Source organism: Puma concolor, chromosome B3 (genome assembly GCF_028749965.1).
Source record: "Puma concolor isolate L17-30 chromosome B3, mPumCon1.1.hap2, whole genome shotgun sequence".
NCBI classification, from domain to species: Eukaryota; Metazoa; Chordata; class Mammalia; order Carnivora; family Felidae; genus Puma; species Puma concolor.
Window position 1 is genome coordinate 69,391,688 of NC_141672.1, and position 25,040 is coordinate 69,416,727.

At 36.7% G+C, this 25,040-nt stretch overlaps 1 protein-coding gene across 3 annotated transcripts in view; it reads left to right on the plus strand.

The window, feature by feature from the left end:
* The window catches only part of PRKD1 (protein kinase D1), a 338,608-nt gene extending 334,809 nt beyond the window's left edge, over positions 1–3,799 (plus strand). For all 3 annotated transcript variants that reach the window (XM_086710009.1, XM_086710010.1, XM_086710011.1), the window contains 2 exons: positions 1,942–2,027; positions 2,823–3,799. In XM_086710009.1, coding sequence (XP_086566135.1) covers positions 1,942–2,027; positions 2,823–3,041 — 305 coding nt within the window. In that variant the 3' untranslated portion in view covers positions 3,042–3,799. The remainder of the gene's footprint in view (positions 1–1,941; positions 2,028–2,822) is intronic.
* Positions 3,800–25,040: the final 21,241 nt, after the last annotated feature.

Sequence of the window (25,040 nt, forward strand, 5' to 3'; positions counted from 1 at the left end):
TAGAAAGCATTTAAATGTGAGCTATCGCATTTACTTTCTCCAAGAATTCTCCACAGAATTCTTAAGTGTTTAATTCTACGGTCATTCAAGCATGCAAATACTTGTAGTGTTGGTGTCAGAGAGATAGAACTCTAAGTTACCAAAAGACTATAGAAATTGTTTCTCTTGTGGTGCATGGGTGGTCCAGTCATTTGAGCGTCTGACTCTTGATTTCGGCTCAGGTCATGATCTCATCATTTGTTGGATTGAGCCCCTTGTTGGGCTCTGCCCTGATAGTGTGCAACCTGCTTGGGATTCTCTCTCTCCTTCTCTCTTTCTGCTCCTCTCTCACTAGCACACACGGACGCGCGCTCGCTCTCTCTCTCTCTCTCTCTCTCTCTCTCTCAAAATAAACAATAAAAGATAAAACAGTTTTTAAAAATGTCTGTAGAAATCATTTCTCTTTTCCTGATAATGAAAAGGATTCGGATTCATTCTGTTTGAAGTAATCTTTGTCCCAGGTTGCCTCTGGACTCCTGTGGCAGCCTGTATTTTCAGATCCATACAGGCTGATGTAAACCATACAATAGACTCAAAGCCACTTGATTCAGGACTTGATGATTGGGGAAGTTGGGGAGTTAATTTGCATTTTTATATATCAGCTACCTATTTGATTAAGATTTGGAGATGAAAGATCCATCTCTTAGGAAATATAATGACCAGGGTATGTTACAGGTGGAAATTGACTTCGGTGAAATGTGAATGTTTCCATTGGTTTGGCAGATTTCACTAAGCTCTTTTTGGAGAAGAAAATGCTAAGATGAAAGATATGGCAAATTATTACAAGAATGAATAGGAAGTGTAATAGTGAATTTAATAAATAATGACTTATTAATAATCTAGGCTGAAAATACAATTTTTACAAAGGTGAGGGAAAAGTCTGTCACATGAAGTATAGGTAACTCAGATGCTTTGGAGACTAGATAACTAGAAGGATCACTGTTGCCCCCCTAAATTACACTCTGTTGGGAGTCCCAATCAGAGACAGAGTACTAAGCTGGAGAGACTGGTTCTAACCTCATAGAATCATTCTTGTTAGACAAATTCCTTTCCTGTCTTCCCCTAGAAAACAAGGAAGGCTGATATAATTCTAATTCATTGGATATTTTAAAAAGCACACAGGAGAAACCAAAAGTATTTTCCTGGGGCGCCTGGGTGGCGCAGTCGGTTAAGCGTCCGACTTCAGCCAGGTCACGATCCCGCGGTCCGTGAGTTCGAGCCCCGCGTCGGGCTCTGGGCTGATAGCTCAGAGCCTGGCGCCTGTTTCCGATTCTGTGTCTCCCTCTCTCTCTGCCCCTCCCCCGTTCATGCTCTGTCTCTCTCTGTCCCAAAAATAAATAAACGTTGAAAAAAAAAATTAAAAAAAAAAAAGTATTTTCCTATTGGGTCATTGGCTAAGTTTATCCTGAGTTGTGGCCCATTTTGTGTTTTATTTTGTTCGTTTTAATTTGGTGTCCAGATATCTGTCATTTAATTCAAGACTATGAAGCCCATTATGTATAGTTAAACTTTAAACACAAAACAAGATTAGTAAATGCTTTCTCTTGAATAGTAGTTGCATTCTGCATTTAGTACAAGAAACAGTTAAATGATGTATATTTAAACAAAACTCCTACGTTAGAAAAATGCATTACAGACTAGAAGAGAAATTTACATTGTACTCACAAAAGACTCATACTCCCTCCTCCACAACTATTTTCAATTTCATTTTTTAACATCCAAAATAAAATGAAGGCCAAGGTTTTAGAATTCTCAAGAGGTATTTTCTTCAGGTTCTAGTGCTTGCTATCACTGTCCTGCATTTGACACTGTGAAATAGTGGATGTGAAATAAACTGTAAATGAATTATGCATATATTCCATATTTGTCATCCATTTTTATCAATAATTGAATTTTTTCCAGCCATTGATCTTATCAATAACTTGCTGCAAGTAAAAATGAGAAAGCGCTATAGCGTGGATAAGACCTTGAGTCACCCTTGGCTACAGGTAAAAATCATTTATTGGATATTTTCCTGATCAGATGAACTTCTGAATATTGATGAGATTTAATATTATATGTAAAATATTTTGTTATATGCTTAATTAAAAGTTTTCTTACATCAGTTTGTTTGCCAAAATGCATGCAACTTCTTAGGATTTAATAACAATTTAGTGTTTCTTAATCTCTCTACCAAGAAAATGTGACAGGGAAGAAATATACCACACATACATACGTGCCCTTGCACACGTGCCAAAAAAAAAAACAAAAAAAAAACTAAGGGTCGTTGTAAAACTCCAAGGACCAGATTTTAAGAAAATCTGTATATGTAATCCTGAGAAGTGTCCAAGCAGATGCCCATCTGGTCATGCACTGTACTCCTTTGCAAGCTGTGTTTTAAAAGCCTATGCTAACATTCATGGAACAAATGCACGGCAAATATAAAATATAGGCGTGTGTTTGTTTTCTCTTACATATTTATTTTCACATTCAACTTTAGAAAAATGATACTGTGAAATACTGAAGGGTTATTTGTAGGCCTTAAATATCAAAGGAATACCAGTATTCCTAATTGCTTGGCCGCAACCATTGATTGCCCACCCCCTGATGCACAATAGTTTAGGCAAATAGGATGGCTTTGCTGCCGATGACGTCACTTCAGGGTGCCTGATGGAAAGACAGGGCACTGATAGAGTGGAAGGAAAAAGGGTAACTCATCAGTTGCGGGTACTGACAACAAATGAGACAGTATTTTAATGAGTTTTCATCGTTTCCATGGTAATGTTTTGGAATTCCTTCCTCAGGATTATCAGACCTGGTTAGATTTGCGAGAGCTTGAGTGCAAAATCGGGGAACGCTACATCACCCACGAAAGTGACGACCTGCGGTGGGAGCAGTACGCTGGCGAGCAGGGGCTGCAGTACCCTGAGCACCTGATCAATCCCAGTGCTAGCCACAGTGACAGTCCTGACGCTGAAGAAACAGAGATGAAAGCCCTCAGTGAGCGTGTCAGCATCCTCTGAGTTCCGTCCCCTCTAATCTGTCAAAACACTGTGGAATTAATAAATACATACGGTCAGGTTTAACATTTGCCTTGCAGAACTGCCATTATTTTCTGTCAGATGAGAACAAAGCTGTTAAACTGTTAGCACTGTTGATGTATCTGAGTTGCCAAGACAAATCAACAGAAGCATTTGTATTTTGTGTGACCAACTGTGTTGTATTAACAAAAGTTCCCTGAAACACTAAACTTGTTATTGTGAATGATTCATGTTGTATTTAATGCATTAAACCTGTCTCCACTGTGCCTTTGCAAATCGGTGTTTTTCTTACTGAGCCTCAATTTGGTAAGAGTCTACAGAACCTGTCCATGCAATAGTTCTGTCCCGTGTGCCCCATTGGCGCTGTCATTATAAACAAACTCTTGAAGAGTAGATTATTACCAGTTCTATGAACAACTCCAAAACTCATGTGGAAAAAACAAGCGATGGGGGAATGGAAGATGGATTTACGATCCTAGACACAAGTGCATGAAAGAGTTTCCTGTATAGTTTGAAATCCTTTGCCTGCCTGGTGTGCCTCAGTATGTTTAAACTCAAGTAAGTGGACCTAGGTGCACCTACTACTTATAAGCCTAAATGCCTTAGAAATGTAAACCGCCGTATATAACAGATATTTCCCCCTTTCTTGCAATATCCTCTGTACTGTGGAAAATCAGAAGCTAAGCAACCTTTCGTCTTTATGTATTTTTCAGTAATAACAAATAAATATTCTTGTCAAAGTGTGTGTCCATCTGACTGAATTTGTAATCCACACTAGTGTTTTCGGGCCATTTAGGAGTGGAGGTGTTTGCTCAAAAAGCAGAAAAAGTCTCATGCTTTAGAATTTGGCTGTAACTACTCTGAAGCTCAAAAGTATGTTTCAAGGTGTAATGAAGCATTTCTGTCTTTCATGTCATCTGGTTTCAATAGAAAAAAAAAGAGCTCTGGAAGGGAAAAATGACCAAAGCCAAACAGGAGCCTTGGAGGCATTAAGAATATTGTAAATGGAAGTCTTGTTGTAGCTTCCTGATTTAGTCAATATAAAATCAGGATTTGTTACAATAATGACTCTAATTTCTTTCCATATTATCTAAACAAGAAGGTTCTAAAGTGGACTACAAAAACACATAAAGACTGGGGAAAAAAAAAAATCCTAAAGGGAAAGCCAACTGAGGTGTTCTCCAGCCTGGGAAAGAGAAAACTAATATTGGACTTAATAGGCTTTGGGGTATGGAGTGGATTATGTGGGCTGTTTTTCTTTCTAGCAAGACAACAAAGCATTATCATGGATCACTGTTACTATGTAGCAGAAATGATATAAATATTTGGAAGAATTTCATAAGTGTTGTGAGATACTTGAATGTATTAGGTAACTACGTGAAGACTACAAACAGTATTTGCAGACGGGATAGAGTAGTTGGATCTTTCCAGTGGTTAGTCACTATTTTGTATTATTACCTATTCTTTATTCTGTTCTATTATTATTTATCCCTTCCCCTTATTCTAAGGGATTTGAAATTTAAGTTTCAGAACACCATACAGACTTTTAAAGCAGAAGAGTAAGCAACATCACAGGTTGCCAGCATTACAGAGTCTGGATAGAAGCCAGGGCAAGAAGTGAGCCAAAAGACCAATCTTTGGGTTGGTCTCTCTTATCTATTGAAATAACCCTTCTAAGATGATGGGGACCTGACATAAAACAGTAGTAAATGAAATTTAAATGTGGTATTTAAAGGAGTCCAGAATAGATCCTTGGTGATCATTAGATGATTGATGGAACTATTGGTCAAAAGGAGTTCTAGTCTTAGAAAGGGCGAGCTCATGTTTGAACATGTTAAGTATAAAGTTCTATAGGACCCCAAGTTTAGAATATCCTGAGAGTATTTAGATATGTGTCTAGAGCTCTGGGGAAGAATTCTGGAGCTGAAGGTACAGATTTGGAAGTCCAAAGCTCGCCATATGTTGATTAGAATGACTTGGATTCTTGGCGATAGAATGAGATGGAAGTGATCTTGGGACACAAACCTCAGAAATACGAATATGGAATGTTTGGGCAGAATGAAAGGGAAATTGAAAAAGAATGTTTAAATGTGGAATTCACTGGAGTAATAATATAGAAGTCAAAGGAATAAGTTCAAAAATGAAGTAGACAGCAGTAGAAAATACTATGGAGAGGTAATGATTACGGCCTTTTGGGGACCAACAATTCTAGTATTTTGTAATGGATATGGCTCTACTGCTACATTCAGAATAGTCATGTCAAAAGGACATGTGTGTGGCAATGCTATTTAGACTGCCCATTGTGCAGTGTCATCAAGCACAGGAAAGAGAAAAAACTGCTGATTTTCAGAGAAAAGGGGGCCACTGAAAGCCATGCTATGTCTCTTCCACCCAGAATTATCAGTGATGCTGCAAAGAATCCAATTTTATTGAATGAGTACCAACTTTCTATGCTAAAACTCATCAATAAACTTCTTCAAACTTCACATCAATGGTATATCATAGTATTAACTGACATGGGCAGGTCCATAGTCTATGTTTAATTCAAAAGGTAGCCCAGCACTTTTGATATAGAAGTATCTTCTGATCCTAACCAAAGAGAGAGAGAGAGAGAGAGAGAGAGAGAGAAATGACAAAAGCTTGTTGTAGGGTGGATGTGTCTTCCTTCATTGTCACAGAGACAACATTCCTTAAGCAATAACTTTATCAGCCCACCCAAGGTGCCATAAAAATTTCTGGTCTCTGTATATCTTGAACCATCAACACTAACTGCCACTGTTCTGGCATTTGGCCTGAACAAGAGGACAGTGCTGAGAAAAATATTTTGATCAGTGATGCTTGAGTATGTTCATTTATCCCTAAGGAAGAGATCATTTTTGTGTTGGGTGAATACTCACTCTGATGAAGACTATTTTGAGAAATATATAGCAGGCCATTGTGACCAAACGTGTAACATAAGTACAGTGGTGAGAATAAGAAAGCCATCTGTCTCCTCTGCAGCCATTATCCAGTCACTATTAAGTTTGACTACCCCTATGAAGTGATTAGGTTTGCATACCATTTGTTTGGACTTGTTTTAAGAAACCAAATACTGGTTCCTGTGAAGATACCCCAAGACCCATGGAGAAGGGCCTTCTGCTTTCAGTTGCCAAAAGGAAACAAGTTCCTTCATCTCAGCCTTTTCACATCACCTAAAAGACTGTTTTCTCCACTCCACTCCCTTGCCTTTACTCCTATTCATTTTTTACCATGCATTTGACCTATGTCTTACATCTTTTTTTTGCTCCCCTGCTTCTTTTTAACTAACTTCTTTTTTGTTAGATATTTTTAGTATCCACTAACGATTACCCTTTGACTTAAAACAGGCTCAGCTTCCCACTTACCACCAAACAATATAAAGAAATCAACTTGAACCTTGATTCTCCAATTAGTAAGTGTCTGATTTCTATTTATTCTTTCTCTGGAAAATTTCTCACTTTTTTCCCTTTGACTTCTGTGTTTATATCCCATTGAATAAAATTTTCATTTTTATCACTAATGAGTCTCTTCTCATAAGAGTCATCAGTGGCCTCTAACTCAAAATTGATAGATTTTCTCAGTATAGCATGGAAGTTGGAAACCCAAATACAGAGACAGACTTACTTTGGCTTGAATTCTGGGTGACCATGAAAGCACTGTAATGGCTCATGTCACTTTAGGGGTGTTGTGAGGGACTAAATAAAATAATACAAACATAAAACTCAGTGGCTACCTGGCCCAAGGCATCAATAAAGTGGTTTGCTTTTCTTTAGTCATTCAGCAACTACTTTCGATCACTTTCGATGTGCTGGGAATATGACAGATGAAAAGGTAGATGTGGTTGTCACCCATATTCCCTATGACCTACCTTCTCTGGTGTCCTGCCTCCATGTATTCTAATGGGCTACTGAAAGGGGTGTGACCTTTGAAGCTTAACAGGTATAGATCCAAATCCCAACTCCAAGCCTTGTTAAGTGAACTTCCACAAACTACTTTAAAATCTCTGAGTCTCCTCCTGAGTAGAATGGCAGTAATGCATATTTTAAAATGCAGTTAGGATAACTAAGGGAAGCATTCAAATTTCTTAGCAAATTGCTGGCATATGTTGCAGGTCAACAGACGTTAATGTCCTCCTCTCCCCTACCTCTGTATGCATTTGCTAAGGTTTTCCTTACTTTCTTTTTCAATATTTTCTCCTCATATGGTTTATTTCCATGAATTCAATTATTATTTTAGCAGGCACTCCCAAATCCATTTTGGCCACCCGGAACTCTCAACAATCTAGTCTCCTCTCTCCATGAATGTATAGACTATATCTATCTAAAGGTCCCACCATGACTTAAATTCAACATGTCTAAAATCAGCGTTATCATTTTTCACCTTCAAATCAAAGGCATTGTAGACTTGGTCTCAATGAAACCTTTTTCTTCAGGCTCTTCTCCCTCCCATCTACTCTATACACCACTGCCAGGTTTATCTTCACCAATATTACTTTCATCCTCTTGCTCACATGTTCTAAAATCCTCAAAGACTCTACTCCCAGTTATCTACAGGATAAATTCAAATTCCATGGGGCGCCTGGGTGGCGCAGTCGGTTAAGCGTCCGACTTCAACCAGGTCAAGATCTCACGGTCCGTGAGTTCAAGCCCCGCGTCGGGCTCTGGGCTGATGGCTCGGAGCCTGGAGCCTGTTTCCGATTCCGTGTCTCCCTCTCTCTCTGCCCCTCCCCCGTTCATGCTCTGTCTCTCTCTGTCCCAAAAATAAATAAACGTTGAAAAAAAAAATTAAAAAAAAAAAAAACAAATTCCTTAATGATACAAAAGCTGTGGGGTCCAAAATTTAATAAAGTACTATTCAATTAGAATTCTATGTATCCCACAGATTTCTGGATCACAGATAGGAATTTCAGGACTAAGGCAGGAATTAGTTTCACTTCTTTGAAGTTCATTTCTTAGTTCTATAAGAAGACAAGAAGCTATATATATAAGCTTATATGAGCTTATTTCTGTAACAAGACAACTTCTCAATTATCTCCTAATTCATAGATTTTATGAAAGCGTGGTTTAATTTAAATGTCAACAAGGCGTCAATGCACACTTTTTGTGAGCTCTTTATGTTTCTTTTTCTTTTTTTTAATTTTTATTTGTTGATTGAGAGAGCATGTGTGTGCAAACGGCAGAGGAAGAGAATCTTTTATTTTTTTTAAGTTTATTTTGAGACACAAGCACAAGAAGGGGAGGGACAGAAAGAGAGAGAGAGAGAGAGAGAATCCCAAACAGACTCCATGCTATCAGTATGGAGCCAGATGTGGGGCTCAGTCCCATGAACTATGATATCATGATCTGAGCCTAAACCTAGAGTTGGATGCTTAACCACCTGAGCCACCCAGGCACACCTCTTTTTTTATTTTTTAAATTCTCGTATGTTTCTAATTCTCTGGGGCAAGCAAATGCTATTTTGAAAAAGGGGAAGTCACATCCTTCTCTGGGCCTTCTTTCTGTCAAATATTGTGTCCAGGAACTTTTGTCAATAGATGGTGTCTTTAAGTGACTGTGGGCTACCAGCTGTCTGAAAAGTGTGAACACTTGCTACAGAACTTCTTTCTGTAACTTAGTAAAATGGTAAGACTTTGAATTAAGATTTAGTTTTTCTCTGGGAAATCGAAGAGTCTTTATGTCTTATGCTATTTTTTTAAATATACCCTAAACCCCTTGGATCTTCTCCTTTTGAAATATTTTAGTGTAGCTTCGTCTGAGAACAGAAGTTGAGCTTTACTTGAGCTTTGGGCACTTACTGATCTCAATTGTCAACGCGATTTTTATTTTCTTCTTATAATCTGCCTTCACACTCAAGGGCAGGGAACTGCCTAGTATTGATTGGCTACTGGACCCCACTTGCTTCCACAAAGACAAGGATAGAGGCAGATACCTAAGAGTAACTTATATACAGGTCTCATGCAAACTCCCCAACCAAGTAGATTCTGTGCAGGAGTTTTCACCCCTTTAGATTGAGGCAGAGGAGCAGGAAGAATCACTTTGAGTAAAGATACAGAAGTAAGAAATTGCCATGAATAGAGGAAAAGCTCCTGAAGTAAAGGGTTAATATGAAAGTAGAGCCAGGAAGTAACATTGTCCGGGTTAAATAAAGCTAAATAGTCAAAAGCCTCAAAAAGGAGAATTCACACTTTGTCTCAAGATAAATAAGAAGGTATGGGGAATTTTTGTAAGGGGAATTTTGGAATTCTTTATTTTGTACTTAAGAAAGAAATAAGAAATTTTTTGTTTGGGGCCTAAGAATTTAAATATTATCTTTAAGTCATGCTTTTGTTCACAGAGAGTAAAAGGCTTAAAAAGATGTAATACAGGCTGAGTCTAAATTAAACTGACTATTCTCTCATTACTTCCCTTTGAAGACAGAATACTCTTATGTGAATTTCTTCTCGTGCTTGATTGTCTTTCTTCAGACACCCAGATAAACTAAGAACATCTCAAAGGAGATAGTGACTTGAAGAATTAAGCCACACTTGGACTTCATGAAATTGTAGCTTGTGTACGTAGAGAAATAATCATTAGAGCCAATTATCTTTAGACAGACTGATGTTTCAAACTCTAATTACAAAGTTTTAGCCTTGTTAACGCATGTGCTTCATTTTATATCTTGGCTACCACATTTTATTGTTACAATTCATTAAAAATAATGTGAAAATAAAGATGATCATAAACTTCATAGTATAAAGCAAAGGAAAAAATAAGGCCTGGGTAATGATAACAACATTTTATATTTGCATAGCAATTTCCTTTTAAGGAGCTCAAAACATTTCACAAACATTATCTCATTAATCTTGAAGAAAGCAATAAAAAAATTAAAAAAAATCTCTAAGCTAAGAAAATTGATGCAATAAAGGGCTACAGTTTGTTTCCAATGTTCCACATTGAATTATAAACAAAGTAGAAATATTCAGATTCATTTTTTATTTTAAAATTTACATATAGTAAAATTGACCTTTTTTGGTCTACATTTTTTGTGAGTTTTAACACATACAGATTCATGTAACTATCATTACATTCAGAATACAGAAGAACCCTATCACTCTAAAAAAAAAAAAAAAAACAATAACAACTTCTTTATGATACTCCTTAGGAGTCCAGCTCTCTCCAACATTGATGCTGGCAAACCCTAATCTTCTCTCCACCCCTACGGAATTGCCTTTTTTAGAATTTCATGTAAACGGAATCACAGACTATGCAAATTTTGTAATTGGTTTATTTCCTTCAGCAATGCCTCTGAGATTCATCTTTGTTTTGTGAATCAGTAGTTTATTCCTTTTTCTTGCTGAGTAGTATTCCATTGCCTGGATATATCAAGTTTGTTTATCCATTTACCTATTACAGGACATTTAGATTGTTTCCAGTTTGGGTTGACTTTTTTTTTTTAACCTTTATTTATTTTTATGAGACAGAGAGAGACAGAGCATGTGTGGGGGAGGGGAAGAGAAGAGAGAGCGAGACACAGAATCTGAAGCAGGCTCCAAGCTCTGAGTTGTCAGCACAGAGCCCCACGTGGGGCTTGAATCCATGAACCGTAAGATCATGACCTGAGCCAAAGTCGTATGCTTAACCGATTGAGCCACCCAGGTGCCCCAGTGTGGGTTCATTTGTACACAACCCAAATATTGATCTGTACACAATGTACAGATTGCATGAGAAAATAAATTTCATTTCTCTAGAGTCGATTACCCATGAGTAGCAGCACTGCTGAGTTATATGGTGTCTGTTACCTTATAAGAAACTGACAATCTGTTTAGCAGAGTGTCTATATAATTTTTCATTTCCGTGGGCAGTGTATGAAAGTTACAGTTGCTCTACAGTCTCCTTAACACTCGGTATTGTCACTCTTAAAAAATTTATTTTACTGCCTCTAATCAGTGTGTAGTGGTATGTCACTGTGGTTTTCACTTGCATTTCCGTGGTGGATAATCATACTATCTTTCCTTATGTTTGTTTTCCATTGGTATTTTGGTAACATGTTCTGTTCAACCGTTTTGCTGTTAGTAGTTCTAGGAATTTTGTAGATTCTTTGGGATTTTCTACACAGATGATCATCTGCAAATAGACAAAATTTTATTTATTTCTTTCCAATCTTAGGCATTTATTTCTTGTGGTCCTTTGTATATAAACTGTCATATGAGGCACACAAATTTATTTGTATTATTCTCGTGTTATCCTTTTAATATGTAGAGCTTGTGGCGATACGCTATCTTCCATTTCTGGTTTCAGCAATTTGTTTCTTCTCTCTTTTTTCTTTGTTAGTCTAACTACGGGTTTATCAATTCCATTGATCTTTTCAAAAGAACCATCTTTCAGTTTTAATGATATTTTTCTACTGCTTTTTTTTGTTTGAATTTAATTGATCATATCTTTATTGCTTTCTCTGTTTCCTTTGGGATTCTTTCTAATTTAAGTACTTCTTCAATTATTGGTTTGAATCTTATTTTTAATACAGGATTTTATTGCTAAAATTTTCCCCCAAGCATTACTTTAGCTATACCTCTCAAATATTGATATGTTGTGTTTTAATTCTCGTTAAGTTCAAAATATTTTCTAATTTCCCATTAGCCTTCCTCTCTGACCCATGAATTATTATGTTCTTTAATTCCCAAGTGCTTGGAGACTTTTCAGTTATCTTTCTGTTACTGATTTCTAGTTTAATTCCTTTATGATCAGGCAATATATTTTGTATGATTCCATTCCTCTTGGATTTGTTAAGATTTGTTTTATGACAAATGTATGGCCAATCTTGAGAATGTTTCACGTGTACTTGAAAAGAATATGGATTCTGTTATTGTGGGATGAAGTTTTCTACAAAGGTCAACTAAATCCATTTGATGATGTCATTTCACTCTTCTGTATCCCTCTGGTTAGTTTTGCATGGTATACGCTTTTCCATTCTTTCACTTTAAACTTACATGTGTATATTAAAAAGTGACTTTCTTGGGGCGCCTGGGTGGCGCAGTCGGTTAAGCGTCCGACTTCAGCCAGGTCACGATCTCACGGTCGGTGAGTTCGAGCCCCGCGTCAGGCTCTGGGCTGATGGCTCAGAGCCTGGAGCCTGTTTCCGATTCTGTGTCTCCCTCTCTCTCTGCCCCTCCCCCGTTCATGCTCTGTCTCTGTCTGTCCCATAAATAAATAAAAACGTTGAAAAAAAAAATTTAAAAAGTGACTTTCTTGTAGTTATAATGTAGTTGGGTCTTGGATTTTTAAAATCATTTTGAAATCTTTTTTTAAACTGGTGTGCAGAGGCAATTTAAATTTAATATAATTATTGATATTTTTAAATTTACATCTACCATGGTTTTTTTTCATTTCCATTTCCTCTTTTCTCCATTCCCTTCTTTTCTGTTTCCCAACTTATTTTGAATTACTAGAATATCTTACAGTATTTCTGTTTGGTTTATTTGTTGATGCTTTAAAGGGCTATAGTTTATTTCTTTTTTTTTTTTTAATTTTTTTTTTCAATGTTTATTTATTTTTGGGACAGAGAGAGACAGAGCATGAACGGGGGAGGGGCAGAGAGAGAGGGAGACACAGAATCGGTAACAGGCTCCAGGTTCTGAGCCATCAGCCCAGAGCCTGACGCGGGGCTCGAACTCATGGACCGCGAGATCGTGACCTGGCTGAAGTCGGACGCTTAACCGACTGCACCACCCAGGCGCCCCGCTATAGTTTATTTCTAATGTTCACATTGAATTATGAACAAATAAAGTAGAAATATTCAGATTCATTTTTTGTTTTAAAATTTACATAGAGTAAAATTGACCTTTTTTGACCTACATTTTTTTAGTTTTAACACATATAGATTAATGTAACTATCATTACATTTTGTAATTTTGGGCTGGTTGTTGATCTAAGGACCATAGTAGACATACTTAATTCTTCATAGTGCATGTAGAAGAGTAATATTTTACCACTTCAAGTGGTAATATAGAAAGTTTACAACTTTGTAGATCCATTATCCTCTCCTTGTTTTGTTGTAGTTGTAATATGGATTCTATCTGAGTATATTGAGAACCCCATCAGACTGTTACAATTTTTGCTTTCACAATACATTTTTAAAACAGTTTAGGGGCAGATTTGTCTATTATGTTTACCCTGATAGTTACTATTTGTGTCCCTCTTCCTTCATTGCTGACATTCCAGATTGTCCTCCAATGCCATTTTTATTCAGCCTAAAAAGTTCCCTTTTACATTTCTTTAAGAGCATTTCTGCTGGCAATAGATTCTCTAGTTTTCCTTCATCTGAGGATATATTTATTTTGCTTCCATTCATAAAGGATAATTTCCACTAAATGTAGAATTCTGGGTTGACATTTCTTTTCTTTCTGTACTTGAAAAATATCCCGCTGCCTACAGACCACTACTTTCTGGATTCTGATAAGAAATCTGTCATCATTTAATATTGTCTCCCTACATGCATGCAATGATTCATTTTTCTCTGGCAGCTTTCAAGATTTTTTGCTTGTCATTTGTTTTTAGGGGTCAGATTAGATTTGGTATTTCTGGGCATGGATTTTTTTTTACTTTTCCTGTTTAGGTTTCACTGAGCTTCGTGAATCTTTAAGTTATGTCTTTGGCCAAATTTGTAAAGTATCGCATCATTATTTCTTATACGTTTTTCTTAGCCATACTCTTCCTATTATTTTTTCTGGGAATCCAATGACATGAATGTTAAACCCTTTGATATTGTCCCACAGATCCCCAAGACCTTGTTCATTTTTTTTAAGTTTATTCATTTATTTTGAGAGACAGAGAGCACGAGGGGAGGAGGGACAGAGAGAGAGAGAGAGAGAGAGAGAGAGAGAGAAAGAGACTCCCATGTAGACTCCACACTGTCAGCTCAGAGCCTGACACGGAGTTAGAACTCATGAATGGTGAGAACATGACCTGAACCGAAATCAGAGTCTGATGCTTAACCGAATGAGCCACCCGGGTGCCCCTCTGTTCATTTTTTTAAATCTCTTCTTTTTTAAATGAGATACTTTCTGTTGATCTAGGTTCAAGCTTACTAATTCCTTCCCCTGTCATTTCCATTTTGTTCTTGAATCCATCCAGTGAATTCCTGGTTTTTGCTTTTGTATTTTTCAGTTCTAAAGTTTATCTTTGGTTCTGTTTTTATATGTTTTATTACTCTGCTGAGACTTTTTATCTTTCTATTCATTTCAAAAGTATTTGGCATTACTTCTTGGAGTACAGTTAAACTCACTACTTTAAAATTTTTCCTGATAATTTCCACATCTATGCCATTTGTTGAGAGTTTCTTGTTTCTCTATATGTTGAAATTTTGGATTTTTATCATGACATTTTAAATATTATGTGGGTTTTTGGTCTTGTTTAAATGTTGTGGAGAATTTAGGGGGGGGCATGGGTGGCTTAGTCGGTTAAGCGTCTGACTTTGGCTCAGGTCATGATCTCATGGTTAGTGAGTTTGAGCCCTGTGTCAGGCTCTGTGCTGGTAGTTCGGAGCTTGGAGCCTGCTTCAGATTCTGTGTCTCCCTCTCTCTCTGCCCCTAACCCACTCACGCTCTGTCTCTGTCTCTCTCAAAAATAAATAAGCATTAATTTTTTTTAATGTTGCGGAGAATTTTGATTACATTATTTGCTTCTTGATTTTAATAGTAATTGATCTTCTTAGATTCAAGGTATAGATTCCTACTTGCCTTCTGTGGGCTGTAGTCCAAAATCAGTAAACTTTTTAAAACTTGTGCTGTGCTATTTGGACCTGTCTTTTGTGTGCAACACCCAATGACAGTCTAGGATCTGGGAACTGGGCTACTTCACAATTTAGTTCCCAAAGCCATCAATAAACTGACTCGAGATAGATTTAAGTGTGCATAAATTGTGAATGAGCCCAAGAGTTCATATACAGCTTTTTGCAATTATTTTCCTGAGCTCCCTCCTCTATGTGATCTTCCTGACACCTTCTGTCTCACAGGAGCCCTTTTTTAAATGGTTCTCTGGCTAGGAAGTCAGGGCTTTGGCTTTCCCCGCTCTGTACCATAATTACCATGGCTGTGTCTGTCTCCAAGGCCAAGCGGCAAGAGGATATATGGAGAAAAAGACAATGGGGTGCTTCCTTACACTCTTGGGACCAGAGTTCTTCTGGTCTGAGAAGCCTGCTTCATTTGAGTGTTAAGTGCCTGCCAGGCTGTCATTGCCATTGCTATCACTGCTGTTTTAGGGTTACCTGGGGTGAAAGACAATAGAAAAAAGCAAGGAACATTTTGCAGGGGGCTTTCCTGCTCATTAACTAAGAAACAGAGAGCTTCTCTTGGAGCTATTTCCATTCACATTTAATGCACAGTCCCAAGTTTCAGGCTGCCTTTGAGTTCATTACCAAGAGATACCAGAAAAGAAAAAAAACGGGAAACTCTTTGCTGATTTGGTGGTACTTAATGTTCTGGTTTCCTTTCCCAATCTGCCTGCTACCATTTACTTTTCAGAGTCCTCTGATAGCTGCTCTATGTTATTTCCAGGGGGTTTAGTTTCTTTCAAGGGAAGAAACAGGGTAGAATGCGTTTACTCCATTTTGATTGGAACCAGAAACCAAGGTTTTGATTTCTTGAAACCTAGTTATCAAACCAATCTTGAAAGTATGCTTTAGTGTAAAGCCTAAAACAAATGTCCAAACAATAATAGTATGTAAGATTTAAGTAGCAAGGTGCAAACCTTAAGCATTTCATTTAACTCTGCCATAACTCTATAAAGGTTATATGACAGGCGTTTTATATTTTTTTAACTTTACACATATGGGACAGATGTACAAAGAAATTAAGTAACTCACCCAAGGCCACACAGCTAATAATTGTTGGGGTCAGGATTTGAATCTACATGGTCTGGCTCCAGAGACCAAGTTTTAATCAAACACAGGTGCTTAATTCCCTATTTCTGCTTTCTCCTTTTGTTATATTTTAGCGTATCGTGTGTTTGTGGGAGAACTGCTAACATTACAAACATAGCTTATTTTACCCCAAGTTTAGTAGGAAGAAAAGATTAGTTGGCAAATAGGTGATATGACCACTTCTCAGAAGATTTGAGAAAATATTTTGGGAATCAAAACAATTTTCAAGTCCTATTGATCCTTTAAAAATATGTGTGTATCAGCTGGATTTATTCACACACTTCTCTTTTTTCCCCTCATAGTTTTAAGCCCTAATGTTAAGTAGAAGGGCATGTGGAGGATAGGAGGTTTCTGTAAGAATCAATCCCTGCTGTTAAAAAAAAAATGTTTTTAATTAAAACAATCAATAGTTTTCACTTATCTGTAAAATTAAAACTCAGCCAAGGCACTAATGTAGTCCTATAAAAAGCGAAATCTGTGGATTAGGGCTGGTCTTGGGCCACCACAAGATGAGTACAGAAATTGTAAGTGTTTAGGCATTTTTATGGCAATTTTATAGTCTCAGTGTTGTTGAATATAATAACTAAAAGTGGACTTATATTTTTTGTCCTTGTTTTTATTTGTATAGTAATTCATTTATTTTTAAAAAATATATTACTTTATTTTGAGAGAGAGAGCACACGCACAGGAAGAGCAGAGAAAAAGACAGAGAAAATCCCAAACAGGCTCTGCACTGTCAGTGTGTAGCCCAATGCAGGGCTCGAACCCATGAACCTTGAGATCATGACCTGAGCCAAGATTAAGAATCATACCCTTAACAGACTGAGCCACCCAGGTGCCCCTAAAGTAATTCATGTCTACTATATTTTCCAAAAGTATAATTATGCCTTGGATTAGAAATTAAAACAAACAAACAAAAAAACCTGATTATTTACCACAACCAGTTTGAGAAGTGCTGCACTGCCTTCTAATTTTAGAAGGAACAATGGGCAAAATTAGAGTACAGGGTCCCTGACATGATTTTCTTTCTTCAGAAATTCTTAGCGTTTCTAAAAAGTATACCTGGGATTTTAAGTAAGGTTGTGTTTGTTTGTAAGAGACAAAGTCCTGGAGAAAGATCCCCAGAACTGATGTTGAATCTGTCTGGAAGCTGGTGTTTATACTTATTTCTTTTCCTTTGATTTTTAGGCTTGGGGAGTGAGCCCCCACAGTTCTGTAATGAAGTGCCCAAAAGCTGCTGCAGCAGGGGAAGATCTCTGAAGCCAGGTAAGGTCCTGGCCTGGTGGGCTTTCTCAGGGGACTGGAGGTCCTTGAAGAGCAGTGTCCTGGCCCTTGCAAGATAAAAGGCAGTGAAGACAAAAGAGAAGGGAGTGGAAGCAAATACATCCCAGCACAGATTGGCTATTTTCCTTTTCACTCGACTCAGTGACAAACGGCTCTTAACTCTTTTAATCGGCTCAACCAACACTCTACTGATTAATATTTTTTTCACCCACATGCTACGTAAACATCGTTGTCTGGTTAAACACAACAACCTACCAACTTCTCTGGAGGTTTTTTTAAGTATCTAGAATTAGATCATAATGTAAGAATGTATTACAACAAGCACTAAATGTGTTCTTAGAGAAAAGAACTGTCTACAGGTTGGAAATTGTGTTCCTTGTGATAAAGTTTTACATTTAATCAGAAAAACCTATCTAAATTTGTTCAAGACTTTTTCAAGACTTTTTCTTTTCTGTTTTGCCTTTTTTTCTAATCGATCCAAATCTCAGTATTGTGAAAACAAAAGTATTTACAGAATTGGAAAATGTCTCAGTTTGTTCTAACAAAAATACTAAGAATTAGTCAAAAACTACAGAAAAGAAAGCTAAGTCATTATTTACATATATCATGTTCTATGAACTGGTTCATCAGTGTTGGCTTATAGCCTTTTGATATCAGTTGCCTAAATATATTTAAGTCTTACCATCTAGTTGAGCCACTCTATCCTGTAGAAATTAATAAATGTACTTTGTGAGGTTGGAAACCTAGTGTTTTGTCCAGGATTTCCTGGAAATTCTTGGGGCAGTCTGATATTTCTCCCAGTGTGAGAAAAAATAATTTTTTCTCCTGCTAAAAAAATAATTTTAATCTCCCTGTGTTTTTTTCTAGTCTGTATTTGCCCACATGTGAAACATAGCCTCTAATTTCCCCCCAAATTATCGCTCCCACGAGGCATCTGTACTTAGTAAATGTTTCCTGAAGATTGGGTTCATAATTGTTCCTACTTTACAGACATATTAAGAGCATAAAGTGAACATATGAAAGTAAACTGCCTAATATACAGTAAACATCTAATAAATGCTGGCTGTTATTATTTGTTTAGGGATAATGGTATGGGGTTACATCATAGCAGATAGAATGAAATGAAATGTTAGACATTCCTGACCTCTTTGAAATTTCTTTAGTCTGTTCAATCTTGGGCATTTCTCATTGGTCAAACTTGCTTCTATGACCTGCTTATTATTACTCTTTCAGTCTAGCTGTCCATATCTCAATTCCCCAATCACCTTTTTTTTTAAAAAAAGTTTATTTATTTTGAGAGTGGAGAGAGAGAGCTCACACATGCACTTCTAAGCGGGGGAGGGGCAATGGGAAAGGGAGAGAGAGAGAATCCCAAGCAATCTCCACAAGATAAGTGCAGAGCCGGACATGGGGCTTAAACCCACAAACTGTTGAGATCATGACCTGAGCCAAAACCAAAATCAAGAGTCAAATGCTTCATCAATTGAGCCAGACAGGCGCCCTTTCTGTTACTTTTCTTAGGCATAAGAGCTCAGCTCACTTGCTCTCTCTCTCTCTTACCCTCCCCTGTCTCATGACATCCCTGTCCTATGATGTGGTGGAGAGGAGAGTGGATTGGGATCAGACATGGGACCAGGAATCTTTTGATGGACGCTTTTATCTTCCAAGCTCAAGTGACCTATCAAGGAAGAATTAATTGTTCCACTGCCCTAACAGCTAGACTCAGGTAGGGCAATCAATTGTGAGACTAAAAGTTAAAGTGGCCCCCAAAGTATAATTTGATTTTTCCCAAAATGATTGCCAGAAATGAAATCGTCATTGAAGCAAGGAGAGTTAAACTGTGTGGAAAATTACTCTTAGAAAACTCATATCAAATATCGTTTCTTCCATATTCAGGAATGCCTGGCTGGCCCAGTCAGTAGAGCATGTGACTCTTGATCTCAGGGTTTTGAGTTCAAACCACTTGGGCATGGCGCCTACTTAAAAAAAAGTTACATCCACATTTAATCTTCTAATAAGCTATAAACAGCAAATCTAAACAAGAAATAAAGACTTGAATTTACTTGTTTAATTGATTCAGGTAATATTATATTGAAAATTTAATATTCTTTCCAAAGAAAGAAAGTCTGATACTAAAAGACCTCTAAGGAAAAATAATGAACAAACTTTCATATATTTAATGAAACTAATTCTTCTATTTAATGAATTTTTAGAGATTGTTCAAGTATTAGTTTCCTAGGGCTGAATTAACAAAAAACTTGTGGGCTTAAAACAACAGAAATGTATTCTATCATAGTGTGGGAGACCAGGCATCCAAAATCAAGATGTTGGTAAGGCTGTGCTCCCTCTGAAGTTCTGGAGGGGAATACCTTTCTTCTCCCAGCTCTGGTGGCAGAGCTGGTGGCAGGCATTCCTTGGCTTGTGGCTGCATAATTTCAATCTCTGCCTCACTTTTCACATGAACTTCTACTATGTGTGGATCTTCTGTGTGTTTCTGTTAAGGAAATGTGTCATTGAATTTAGTGCCTACCCTAATCCAGGATGGTGTCACCTTGAGACCTTTAATTTAATTATATCTGCAAAGACCATTTTTCCAAATAAGGCCACATTCATCAATTTGAGAAGTTAGGATATAGACACATATTTTGAAATAGAACTTAAAAAATTAAAGTATAATTGTCATTAAGTGTTATATAAGTTTCAGGTATAGACTATAATGATTCAATAATTCTATACAGTACTCAATGCTCATCACAAAAAGTACTTTTAATCCCCTTTGTATATTTTACCCTTCCTCCCACCTACCTCCCCCTGGCAATCGCTAATTTGTTCTCTGTATTTAAGAATATGGGTTTTTTTTTTGTTTGTTTGCTTGTCTCATTTTCCTTTTTTGTTCATTTCTTTGTTTTGTTTCTGAAATTCCACACATTAGTGAAATCATATGGGGTTTGTTTTTCTCTGACTGACTTATTTCACTTAGCCTTATACCCTCTAGCTCCATCCATGTTTTTGCAGATGTCAAGATCTAATTATTTTATGGCTGAGTAATATCCCATGGTAGTTATATACCACATCTTCCTTATCCATTCTTCTATGGATGGACACTTGGGTTACTTTGATATTTTCACAATTATAAATGATTGGTCGGAATACAATTTGGTGCAGCTGTGGAAAACAGTATGGCCATTCCTTAAAAATTAAAAAATAGAATTACCATATGATCCAGTAATTCCACGACTAGGTATTTACCCAAAGAAAATGAAAATACTAATTCAAAAAGATTTATGCACCCCCTATGTTTATTACAGTCTTATTTACAAATAGACATATTTTTTTTCAGACCACAACTTAACCTACTGCAACTCAGAAATTGGATAATGAACTGAGTTGAGGGGAAGAAAAACCCAAACACTTTTCTAGAAAAATTTCACTTGGGTAGAATTAGGGGAAGCATGAAATGGTAAAAAAAAATACCTGAAAATAATATATTTTACTCTATATAATAATTTTAGCAAAGCTAACAATCTGTTAAATAAATTATCAGTGAAATGAGAATGTGCTCTGCAAATTTGAAAGCAACGTCTTTCTTCCCTTTAAGAGTATTCTTTATATTATTATGTATGATTGCAGATATGGTTAGCAGATACTTTCAGCACAGGTGAAATCAATTTTAGCTGAGCCGTTTTGTATGATTAAAAATTAAGTTAATTTGAATTTATAAAATATAACTCACAAATTTTTTAAGTTGAATGAGGAATTCCATAGGTGAAGGATTAAAACTTACCTGAACTGACTTGGAGACTTGCTTATTTTAACACATATTCCTATGGGTTAATATTACTCCATATTCTGGAAGAAGTCCCATTTTGATGAGCTTAATAGGAGGTAAGAGGATATTAAAGTCTTAAATCTTAACCTACAATATCACAGGTATATTGTATTATCAGTAATTTCTAACCAGTTGGCTAAGCAAACTAAAATTATCTATTTTTGTATATCAGAAGATAATTAACACAAGAAATATGAGGGCCTTCATACCCACTTGTCTAAGTTAGGTTTTGATCTAAAGAATTTTCAGCTACCCTCAGAGTAAATCAGTAGACTATCCTAATGTGCTTTTAATTATGTTCATTAATATTCATTTGGGAAAGTGTATCATAGTTTCTATTTCAAGAACAAAAGCTGGAATATTAAACCTTGCTTTTGTCTAGAACATTGAGTTTGAGGCTAATCTTTTCAAGACCTTTCTCTAAGGAGATTATTGTGCTTTAACAGTTCAGTTACTGAAATGTAACAAATTTGCTCTCTTGAATTATAAACAATTTCTCTAGGGAGGACCCTACTTAGACCAAAAGTGAATATTTTTAACTTGGTTTAATAATTTGCCTCATCAGGGCACCTGAGTGACTCAGTCAGTTAAGCATCTGACTCTTGATTTCAGCTCAGGTCATGATCTTGTGGTTGGTGGGTTTGATCCCCTCGTTAGTTTTTGTGTTGACAGTGTGGAGCCTGTTTGAGATTATCTCTCTCTATCCTCTCGCTCTGCCCCTTCGCCCCCTCTTTCTCTCTCAAAATAAATTAATTAATTAAAAAAATTTACCTCATCATTTTTCTGAGAGTACATTAGCATAGAGAATTAGTCAAGGAGTATGAATTAAAACAATTGTCAACATAAGATGTCAGTGGTTTCATAGCCTCAGAACCCCAGTCCTGAACAATGACATTAGTAGGCTTTCATTGAGCACTTACTGTGTGTCAGCCACTGTCAGCACTTTAGATGCATTAACTCATATAATCCTCAAAACAGAGCTATTGTTATCATCCTCATTTTATAGATGAGAAAGCTGAGGAGCAGAGAGAATAAATAACTTGTAGCAAGAAAGTGACAGAGCCAAGATAGGAAGCAGATAGTTTGGCTTTAGAGTCCTCTGGACTCTCCATAACTTAGTATTTTCCCTAATACTATACAAGAAACATTTTTCTGGGGCGCCTGGGTGGCTCAGTCGGTTAAGCATCCAACTTCCGCTTAGGTCATGATCTCATGGTCTGTGAGTTCGAACCCCGCATCGGGCTCTGTGCTGACAGCTCAGAGCCTGGAGCCTGCTTCAGATTCTGTGTCTCCCTCTCTCTGACCCTCCCCTGTTCATGCTCTGTCTCTCTCTGTCTCAAAAATAAATAAACATTAAAAAAAAAGCAACATTTCTAAACAATAACATTATTTGAAAATGCTGTTGACATAGCTATGCAACTTTCTTAGATTTTTACTATAGTTTATTTTACTATTTCTCCATTAAGTTTTCTTTTTTTTTTTTTGCTATTATAAATAATATTTATACAAATGTCGGACCAACTTTTTGTTAATTTCTTTTTTTTAAGTTTATTTCTTTTTTGAAAGAGAGAGAGAGAGAGCGAGAGCACACACTAGCAAGGGACAGAGAGAGAAGAGAGAGAGAGAGAAAGAGAAAGAGAGAGATTCCCAGGCAGGCTCCATGCTGACAGTGCAGAGCCCCATGCAGGGCTTGAATTCAGGAAATGTGAGATCATGACTTGAGTAGAGGTCAGTTGCTTAACCACCTGAGCCACCCAGGTGCCTTGTTAATTTCCTTTTAAAAAGTGGAATTGACAAATACAAGAATGTACATTTTCTAAGGTACTTAGTACATAATACAGACAGCTTCCTGAAAGCTTTTATCAATTTGCAACCCCTGGAGTACTAGGTTGATAACAAAAACCAGCATGAGCAAGGGCACACAGGGTGAGACAGCATGGTGGGTTTGGGGGAAGTCCATGGAAGAGCCACAGAGGCTGAGACCATGAAGCAGGTAGGATCTAGATTGTGAAGGGTACAGAGAAATTAGAAAAAAAAATACTAAGCTGTCCTAGGTTTCTGACTTGGATGTCACAGCCCACTGGATCACCAGAAGTCAGATGAAAAGAGTAGGCATTTTGGGAGGAAGATAATGAGATCAGATTTAAATATATTAAATATAAACTGTGTATGGCAGATCCAGATGGCTATTTTAGATTTTCTGGTCTAGGACTCAGGAAGCCAGGACTTCAAATGTAGGTTTGAGAGTCATTATTTTATAGGTCACTGAAAACTGGTTGATCACTCAAAGCACATTACATCCAGGGAAAAGAGAAACCAGAGCACAGAATTTTGGGAACAACAATATTAAGAAGTCTTATAATCTAGCTTCTCTAAACCAAAATTTTTTGAAATATAAATAACTGTAATTTTGTGATAACTAGCACTAATCATATAATCACATCATGGTTCTCAATCTGTGTAGCAATAACACCCACTTTCCGACTGACTCGTTTTATACATATTAAATGGATTTAAAATGTTGTAAGAGAGGGGCCCAATAATTTTGCCTTTTAAATATACATTTAGGATTTAAGAAATTGAGTTTTGCTCTAAAAAGAAAAAAAATTCATGATAAATTAGAATAGTGACGTGATACATAACACTCATCTCAAGAACCAGGAATTTGGAGTAATTACCAAATCTTGAGAAATTAGTATAATTTTGCTATTCTCTAGCCAGCAGACAATCATAAGAGAAGCCCTACCCCTACCCCATCCCCCATACTGAAAGACATTTTTTCTTCTGGAAGAGCCCATCTAAATGATGTAGATTTGTATACTTTGCCACCTTGTGGTCATTGTAGTTATTTGCATGACTCCATCTGTACGGTGGTTTGATTTTCTGTTAAAACGGCTAGATGTTCTTATATATTTAATTAATAACAATACCAGCAAAAATATATTAGAACAAACTTGAATGATCTTGACAAAAAGATTACCATGCCCAAGATGAAGACCTATCTGATGAATTTATGCAGGCTGATGTATTTGCTTGATAACATTTTCTGGGCCTTTCTTAAATTTTTTTCCCCCACATGTTGCTACAGTAACTATTTTGACACAGAATAAGTGTTAATAAAAATAAGAAAAGGGTTATTACTCTTGACAGTCTGAATATTAGCATAATATTTCTTGCATTTCACTAAGGTTTTAACAGAAAACGAAACTCATGACATCATGTAAATGGAGTGTATATATATATATATATATATATATATATATATATATATGGCCACTCTCTGGAAAACTCAAACAGAAGCACCCATGGGCGCTTGGGCTAAGATGTAGTTGCTATATTTTCTAGTTCAATCTATCAGAAACTAAAGTGTTGAAGAAACGAATGTCTCTAGAGGTTCAGGAACCAGGGCCAGGTAACTAATGCGGTACAGGTGCATTTTTGAGAGGTTTGAGTTACTTGCAACAGAATAATTACTGTATATTTCGTTATACTTTTGTTTCATTTTCTGATTCCTTTTCATATGAGATTTGATGTTTCTATGTTTGTAAATCTACAAAATATTCAAACATTTGTCTTGGAAGCTACTCAGGGAACATCATCTGTTTTAGGGCTCTTTCTTGGGCATAAATGGAGGTTTTCTGCCATTCCAAGTCACTGGTTCCCTGTATCTTGAGGCAATAAACTGGGTTTGAACAGTTTCATAGCAGTTACTATTCTCAAGGTACATTTTATTTCTCAAAATATAGGAGATGCTATTAAAATTTAGCAAAGAACACCTGGGCTAAATTTCCTTAATTTTTTCTTTCCTTTAAAAAACATCAACACATTTTTGACTCATTTAAGCTTTGGTGATACAATTGATAGACTGCTTATATACTCATGTTGTTCAACTGAGGGGACTTTCCCAAATTACATCAGTAGTAAAAGAGCCATGTGAAAATACAAAGGCTTGATTG